The sequence below is a fragment of the Haliotis cracherodii genome, unplaced genomic scaffold (genome assembly GCF_022045235.1).
Source record: "Haliotis cracherodii isolate W230 unplaced genomic scaffold, xgHalCrac1.p SCAF_6, whole genome shotgun sequence".
NCBI classification, from domain to species: Eukaryota; Metazoa; Mollusca; class Gastropoda; order Lepetellida; family Haliotidae; genus Haliotis; species Haliotis cracherodii.
Genome location: NW_027266319.1, coordinates 29585487 through 29594718, shown reverse-complemented (window position 1 = coordinate 29594718; position 9232 = coordinate 29585487). Strand labels below are relative to the sequence as shown.

The window sequence follows — 9232 nt, the reverse complement described above, 5'->3', positions numbered from 1 at the left end:
ACTGGAGACGCGACATGGCAGTCACAATGATCGTCCATCTAGTGTGCGCCGTACTCACCACAGCCCTCTGTAAAGTAGGTATAGTGTTTCATCTCTGTCAGCCACTTAATGTCAGTACCAGTTCTATTGCGACTTTTCATGTGTTCAACTGATTTTCTCACAAAAGTCTTCTTACACAGCGGCAAATGGGCGAACGTTTTGGCTGACTACTTACAATCCCGAAGACTAAATCTGTTCTATCTAATTTCTCGCAAAGATTTTGTTTTTGCTTGTTTGTTTTTTTACGCCGCACTTATCAATATTCCAGCTATATGACGGCTATCTGTAAATAATCGAGTCCGAATCAGTCCAGTGATTAACATCATGAGCATCGATCTACGCAATCGGAATACGATGACATGCATCAATCAAGTCATATTTTCTTGTAGGTTTATTATTATTTAATGTATATTAAGGATTATGTTTATATCCGTAATACAGATTATAAATCTTATGACTTATTTTATTTATTATTTGTGTCTCAAATCAATGTACGTCTGTGTAACAATGCAGAAAAAACGTGTGGTAGATGATTCAAAAATGGCATGTGAGTCATGTTTGGTTAAGTAGAAAATATAAGAAGTAGAGATTTTTCTCAGGTCCCTACCCATTCTACTTATCGGGATTTCACTGAAGTATCATCTTCACAGATATGGGGTGGTCGGGTAGCTTAGTGGTTAAAGCGTTCGCTCGTCACGCTGAAGACCCGGGTTCGATTCCCGACATGGGTACAATGTGTGAAGCCCATTTCTGGTGTCCCCCGCCGTGATATTGCTGGAATATTGCTAAAAGCGGCGTAAAACCATTCAAATGGGTGTTAATTGGTGTGTCACATGACAAAACACCCACAACAGGTTTGATTGCTTGTTGTGTAAAGCCATACTCAACAATATTCCAGCTATATGACAGTGATCTGTAAGTAGTCTAGTATGAACCACACATTCCTTCTACTGACTTCTTGAACATCGCTCTTTGCAATAAATAAGTTAATAAATGCTGTATGTTTCAACTATCTGTTAAGGCGTTGCTTTATGTTTCAGCTATCTGTTATAACAGTTCTATATGTTTCAACTATCTGTTATAACAGTTCTATATGTTTCAACTATCTGTTTAAATGGTTCTATATGTTTCAACTATCTGTTATAACGGTTCTATATGTTTCAAATATCTGTTATAATGGTTCTATATGTTTCAACTATCTGTTATAACGGTTCTTTATGTTTCAAATATCTGTTATAACAGTTCTATATGTTTCAAATATCTGTTTTAATGGTTCTATATGTTTCAACTATCTGTTTTAACAGTTCTATATGTTTCAACTATCTGTTATAACAGTTCTATATGTTTCAACTATCTGTTATAACAGTTCTATATGTTTTAAATATCTGTTTTAATGGTCTATATGTTTCAACTATCTGTTTTCACGGTTCTATATGTTTCAACTATCTGTTTTAATGGTTCTATATGTTTCAACTATCTGTTTTAATGGTTCTATATGTTTCAACTATCTGTTTTAACAGTTCTATATGTTTCAACTTCCCGTTATTACAGTTCTATGTTTTAGCTGTCTGTTATACGTTGCTATATGTTTTTCGCTTTAAATTGATGGAGTAGTGTTGAACGTGGCGTTAACACAAACTCTCTCATCCCCCGGAACACATACTATGGTACCTGTGTTTTCAGGGATATCCCCCCGCCCCGGGCCGGCTGAGGGTGCTCAGTATCTCAGCTGAAGAGGAGGAGGGATCATTCAAGTACTCCGTCAAATACAGGAACTCGATCCAAGCAAACGTTCTCTGGGAGGTCGCGCATAATGCAGGCTTGATTGGAAGCGTGTTTGGTAAGATTGGATTCAGAAGTACTTCTGTCAGGGGGAAGGGGGGAGTCGGTGGGAAGGGGGCTTTACATTAACGAGTATTCATAATTATATTAGCTCTGTACCCAATACAACAGGTGGACCCTAATGTACAATTCCACATCATACGTACAAAGTAAAATTAACTTTTACACGCAGAATTTATTACAAGCATGAGGACCTATTCCTTCCAAAATGGAACGGGGCCCTGGTCTGTCAACCAGCCCTCAGGAGCATCCGATTCTTGGTCGTGTCATTTTCAAATTTGCATTTTTTCGAATAGTTGGCAAAATATTCACCATTCATAGTTGTTCCCCGTGGTAATTTATCGTGTTTGTTGTGCATTTACTGTCCCATAACTGGGTCTGGTTTTGGGAGACCCGAAGTGTTCCCACGCCATTGATTCTTGTTTGATTTCGGATGATAGTGATGGGTCCAGGTTTCATCGCATGCCTCTAGCCTAACATAAAACTCTTTTGGCATGGGTTGCCATCATGTCTGGTTTCGACAAGAGCTGGGGTCTTCTTCCAAACTACCTCTGCCGAACCGGAATTCCTTCAGCCAACATATTATGGCATATGATGGGGCATCCTCGGTTTTATGATGGGATTTCCTCGGTCTTATGATCGGGCATCCTCGGTCTTATGATAGGGCATGCTCGGTCTTATGATGGGGCATCCTCCGTCTTTTGATGGGGCATCCTCGGTCTTATGACGGGGCATCCTCGGTCTTATGACGGGACATCCTCCGTCTTATGATGGGGCATCCTCCGTCTTATGATGGGGCATCCTCCGTCTTATGATGGGGCATCCTCGGTGGTCTGCAACCGTTCATCATTATTCTGTGGTGAATGAACTTCAGGGTAAACACTGGATCTGTTTCAATGCTTCTTAGTAGGCTCCCTCAGTCCAAGTCATTTGTCAGCTGGACTAAAGCACGCCAAATTGTGAAAGAAGATTCAACAGTCCCAGGACAATACTAATATAGAGTTACGCGTTGGCATAACAACAACAGTGATATTGCTGGAATATTGCTAAAAGCGGCGTAAATCCATACTCACTCATCATAACACCAACCTAGATATTTAAAGCTAGAAACATTCCTGGGACGCCCTCATAGATCGACAATGCTGCTATTGAGTGAGTGAGTGAGTGAGTGAGTGAGTGAGTGAGTGTGTGAGGGAGTGACAAAGAGTTAACGTGGTTATCGGCGATATTCCAGCCACATCATGGCAGAAGACACCAACAACTGGCCATACACTTTGTCCAAATGTTGGGAGTAATGACACATACAAATATGAATGCAGAATTACTGAGCGTTCGGTTCCAAAATAGGCGGGTGGTGGAGTAGCCTTAATGGTGGTTAAAGCGTTCGCTCGTCATGCGGAAGACCTGGGTTCGATTCCCCCCATGGGCACAATGTATGAAGTCCATTTCTGGCGTTCCCCGTGATATTGCTGGATTATATCTTTAAGTGGTTGAAGGCTTACTCGATCACTTCAAAACAGATAGTTAAAAATACAGGTAACCTGGCCCTACATTGAATGTTTATCTCCTTGAGCAACGACACATTCCATTGCGTTCGATGACACACTATCTGGTAACACTAAACTGGTAACACCTAGTAGCCACACGATCCTCATTTGTCGGTTCATTACACAAGGATTTGCTACATGCATGTGTGACTTATTATGCCCCGGAAGCCCCTACTGGTGAACGATACATTCGGCATGCTTTATTCAGACGTGTTTGTTGTAGACGCTGATGTCTACGATATAACAGAACAGTTCAGTGGTGGAGTGGGATGGTCGGTGCTAACGTCCAATATTGAGATTCCAAGAGCGAGCGCGGACCTGTACACTAACGATGCAATGACGAGCTTCATGATTCTATTCGAAGGTGTGACAGGAAACCAAACAGTACAAGGAAATGAGATTCGATTTCCCTTGGGTCAAGATTTTTCTTACACTCCCGGCGAGCCTCTGGACATCGTAGCACAGTTCGCCCATGGGGACGATTATAACATTAATGTAGAACGGGACTTGAGCTGGGTCTTCTTAGGTATTGATAACTACCGCATGACGCCAGTGCTAGAAATTGCAGCCAGTTTCGATCCTATTGGTCGTCGTTTTGTTCCATTTGTCAATACAACTCAAGGCAACGGCTTTACCGAAATCTCCGCTACAGTGAATCTGACGTCGCAGGAAGGTGTAGTCTTTATTCATGAAGTTGTTTATTTTGATACCAGACCCGACTACTTCAATATCTTTATCACTGATGGATTCTACATCCACCAAGAGGGTCACCCGGACATATTCCCATCGGATTTCATTGGTTTCTTTACCATTGATGAGATATATGGAAGAGGAAAAAACACAAGGTGCCGTGAGAACGCTAGCTGTTCCTTCGAATGTAATGCTGTGGGGCGGGAAATTGAGTCAGTTGTCATGCGCAACACCGGAAATGGGCGTGTCGTGGCTCCAGTCGAGGAAGTAAGCCAAGGTATGATATACTGGACATCATACAAACTTGACAACTTCACTCGGGCGGACCAGGGTAATTACACATGTACTGCCACTAGTAGGAATGGCCTGACAAAGGAACGGATGATCTATATCAATATCGAGTTGCCACCAATGGGAATGTTCTGACAAAGGAACGGATGGTCTATATCAATATCGAGTTGCCACCAATGGGAATGTTCTGACAAAGGAACGGATGATCTATATCAATATCGAGTTGCCACTAATAGGAATGGCCTGACAAAGGAATGGATGGTCTATATCAATATCGAGTTGCCACCAATGGGAATGTTCTGACAAAGGAACGGATGGCCTATATCAATATCGAGTTGCCACCAATGGGAATGTTCTGACAAAGGAACGGATGGTCTATATCAATATCGAGTTGCCACCAATGGGAATGTTCTGACAAAGGAACGGATGGTCTATATCAATATCGAGTTGCCACCAATGGAAATGTTCTGACAAAGGCATCGATTGTCGATTGAGACATCCGAGATTCGAAAGGAATGAAAATCTGAAGACGCTAAACATACAAAATGTCATTCAGTTGGCGAATTTGCAGAAGGTGGTGGGCAAGGTGGGCACGGAGAAGGTGGTGGATAGTCTCTCATACATGACGGACGACAATCCCCGATAACTCTTAAGCAAGTCTACAAAAGTTTGACAAATCTAGATTTCTTCAGTTTCTTAAAGTAAAGGTATTCCCTGGACTCTTTCTGTGATATTTTAAGATACTAGGTAACTAAATCGATTTCCTAAACAAAATTTGATTTAATTCCAGATGTGTTCTACGTTACCATACATTTGGTTGTTTGATATTGGCTGATAAATAATTTGACAGTTTTATGATTTTAGCAAATAAAGTACATATACTGCAAAAGGAGAAATGAGTTGTGTTTAAAACTTTGGACGTTTGACGAATCCTATGAGCACGTTTATGGTGCTTACAGACCACGGATCATAATTCTTGCAGATTAGGGATTCGAACACATGACCGGCTGCAGCAGATCCTGGCACGACCAAAGGCCTGAACAGTACCACACTAATTGGTGCGTTCAATGTGTTGTCATATGAATACATGTGGTATGGTCTCTATATTTAAATGATGTTCGAATAGACACCTGGTTTGGGCGATGCTAAATACTGCTCACCTTTGCGCATGTGTTCATTTGTACAACGTGTGCAACCCTGTTTTCCTGTTTCACATTCAGTAATATTCAAGCTGCATGACGGCGAAATATAAAATCGAGCCTGGGCCAGACAATTCAGTGATCGATATTATGAGCATCGTACCATGACGTCGGGGTACAATGTCACGTAATCAGTCATGTCACCGAGCCTGACCACCCGATCCATTTTGTCGCCTCTCACAACCTGCATAAGCGTCCTCTAGACCAATCCTAACCGGGAATCCCGGCTGTACCTTTGGGGTCAAGGTCAGCATTTTAAAGCAGTCTCGAAAGAGATTCTGCTAAGTTAGGACTTGTACTTTATGCACTCCTCTACGAGGGTTAATTCTGCGCGTTCCTCACGTTTATACACTCTCCAAATACATACTCAAGTGGATAAACTTACATGTACAACCATTCATTCATACACACAAACACAAACACATCCACACAGCCATATCCACCCATGCTTACATCCATACCACAACCAGTAGGTGTATCGTGAAGACATCTGACAAGAGATGGAAGTTACCGATCGATAGAGACTTCTCATCTTCCATCTGTCATGGATAACAACTTGCTTTCCACATCAAGCTGCCCAGGCCTGACCCGCGGATTGTAAACTTTGCACCGGATAAGACAACAAAGAAGGAAGAAAGAAACTCAAGAAGCCACCTTTGGTTGGAATGCTGGAATGTTCGCCCATGATGAACGAATTGACAGTTGATCTCTGGAATGAGTGATGTACGCTTGTTGACTGCAAGATAACATCGCTATGCTACAGGAGCTGATCAAACACAAACCAGATAGCACGGCGTCGGCTTTACTATCATTGACTCAACGCTCAGAAAGTTAGAACCTGGCAAGGATGGTATGACTCGTCCCACTTTCTTACACTCTGCTTCACACAGGAGGTGAAGGACCTGTTCTAGGTTTACGACCAGCTCCAGACCGTCATCAATAGGATCAACAGTGAAGTACGGCTGCTACTGCTTGGCGACTTCAATGAAAGAATGGGTACTGACCGTGAATCCTGGCCATATTATCCGGAACAATACGGAATGTGCAAGATGAATGAAGATGGACGGTTTCTCGAGCTGTGTCAGCGCCTTTGAACCCTCGGCCATCACAGCCAACCTCCACACAAGATCGGTTTGGAAACTGTTCAATCTGCTCCCCTGATGGTAAAAACCAAAACTGGAGGACGGGACAACACTGAAGTGCTTGGGGACGGGACAACACTGAAGTGCTGGAGGACGGGACAACACTGAAGTGCTGGAGGACAGGACAACACTGAAGTGCTGGGAGACAGGAAAACACTGAAGTGCTGGGAGACAGGACAACACTGAAGTGCTGGGAGACAGGACAACACTGATGTGCTGGGAGACGGGACAACACAGAAGTGCTGGAGTACAGGACAACACTGAAGTGCTGGGGGACGGGACAACACTGAAGTGCTGGAGGACGGGACAACACTGAAGTTCTGGGGGACAGGACAACACTGAAGTGCTGGGAGACAGGACAACACTGAAGTGCTGGAGGACGGGACAACACTGAAGTGCTGGGAGACAGGACAACACTGAAGTGCTGGGAGACAGGACAATACTGAAGTGCTTGGGGACGGGACAACACTGAAGTGCTGGAGGACGGGACAACACTGAAGTTCTGGGGGACAGGACAACACTGAAGTGCTGGGAGACAGGAAAACACTGAAGTGCTGGGAGACAGGACAACACTGAAGTGCTGGGAGACAGGACAACACTGATGTGCTGGGAGACGGGACAACACAGAAGTGCTGGAGTACAGGACAACACTGAAGTGCTGGGGGACGGGACAACACTGAAGTGCTGGAGGACGGGACAACACTGAAGTTCTGGGGGACAGGACAACACTGAAGTGCTGGGAGACAGGACAACACTGAAGTGCTGGAGGACGGGACAACACTGAAGTGCTGGGAGACAGGACAACACTGAAGTTCTGGGGGACGGGACAACACTGAAGTGCTGGGAGACAGGACAACACTGAAGTGCTGGAGGACGGGACAACACTGAAGTGCTGGGGGACGGGACAACCCTGAAGTTCTGGGGGACGGGACAACACTGAAGTTCTGGAGGACGGGACAACACTGAAGTGCTGGGAGACAGGACAACACTGAAGTGCTGGGAGACAGGACAACACTGAAGTGCTGGAGGACGGGACAACACTGAAGTTCTGGGGGACGGGACAACACTGAAGTTCTGGAGGACAGGACAACACTGAAGTGCTGGGAGACAGGACAACACTGAAGTGCTGGGGGACGGGACAACACTGAAGTGCTGGAGGACGGGACAACACTGAAGTGCTGGAGGACTGGACAACACTGAAGTTCTGGAGGACGGGACAACACCGAAGTGCTGGAGGACAGGACAACACTGAAGTTCTGGGGGACGAGACAACACTGAAGTGCTGGGAGACAGGACAACACTGAAGTGCTGGAGGACGGGACAACACTGAAGTTCTGGAGGACGGGACAACACTGAAGTGCTGGAGGACGGGACAACACTGAAGTTCTGGGGGACGGGACAATACTGAAGTGCTCGGAGACAGGACAACACTGAAGTGCTGGGAGACAGGACAACACTGAAGTGCTGGAGGACGGGACAACACTGAATTGCTGGGAGACAGGACAACACTGAAGTGCTGGGAGACAGGACAACACTGAAGTGCTGGAGGACGGGACAACACTGAAGGACCTCCTGTACGGCTGACTCAAGGGCACCTTGAAATACGCAAGCAAGCGGGACGGAGGTCACTGGATGTTCAGGTGGTGGGAACTAGACGAAGAGCAAAAGGCAAAAGGATACAGTTCGATAGTTTTTTTAGTTTTTTAAAAACATAAGTTAACACCTGTATATATTGAAAAGAAAATTGAGCTCTTAAACATTAAGAAAAAAATGCTGATCTCCAATCTGAATCCCTTCCCTTTGAAACAATACCTGCAACGTCATATCATCCGCTCACGTGACAATCTGGCCCAGCTTCCCGGTTCTTGCCTCCGTCATCTACAAACGTCAATAAACTATATATTAAGTATTTTATATACCGTCCTTTAATCGTCAGGTAAGGGTAGCACTTTACGACTGCTTTGAATGACCGCCACCATTACATCTGCACTTATTGGTGGTGGTTTTCTTAAAATATTAAACAGAGACCCAATATTCCGAACGTTTTAGTCTCCATCTCGTTTATGACAACCTCCGTGGAGATACAGGGAAGTAAATTGTACCCAACATGGGCCGTGTTAACAACCACTGGTTTGACAAAGCTGTTGATTTCGCTTTAGATGACCCTTGCGAAAGTTAAATATCACCATAGTTTAAAAAGACATCAATCTTAGAAAATAAATTTATGTACATCTGAGTTAATTACATAATTTCGATCGTAGACTTTCAAAATGTACTTAGTTATGTTTTGAAGCCAGTCAGAGACGTGAAATGTTTCAGTAAAGTAGTAGATGTAGCTGAAACAAAAGCTGGTCTTCATACAAAATAAAAGTCCCCCGCCCCAACCCCCACCACCCCACACACCACCTCCTCCTTTCATGAATATTAAAAGTCGGTCCCTAAGTACTGCACCAAGGTCTGCCAGATGGTCTTATTTCTGTGC

General features: G+C 44.3%; 1 protein-coding gene across 1 annotated transcript; it reads left to right on the top strand.

Annotated features, from left to right (window-relative positions):
• LOC139446168 (uncharacterized) lies at positions 1 to 4544 on the top strand. Its single transcript, XM_071227471.1, has 3 exons — positions 1 to 74; positions 1723 to 1879; positions 3652 to 4544. Exons 1-3 carry the CDS (start codon positions 15 to 17, stop codon positions 4542 to 4544), a joined length of 1110 nt encoding a protein of 369 aa, XP_071083572.1. The 5' UTR covers positions 1 to 14.
• The last annotated feature ends 4688 nt before the right edge of the window (positions 4545 to 9232 follow it).

Bases quoted from the DNA above. Each gene is read 5' to 3' on its own strand.
- LOC139446168 (XM_071227471.1), top strand. From the start codon at position 15: ATGGCAGTCACAATGATCGTCCATCTAGTGTGCGCCGTACTCACCACA. The intron at 75-1,722 runs GTAGGTATAGTG...CTGTGTTTTCAG, and splicing joins TCACCACAGCCCTCTGTAAA to GGATATCCCCCCGCCCCGGG. The intron at 1,880-3,651 runs GTAAGATTGGAT...TGTTTGTTGTAG, and splicing joins CTTGATTGGAAGCGTGTTTG to ACGCTGATGTCTACGATATA.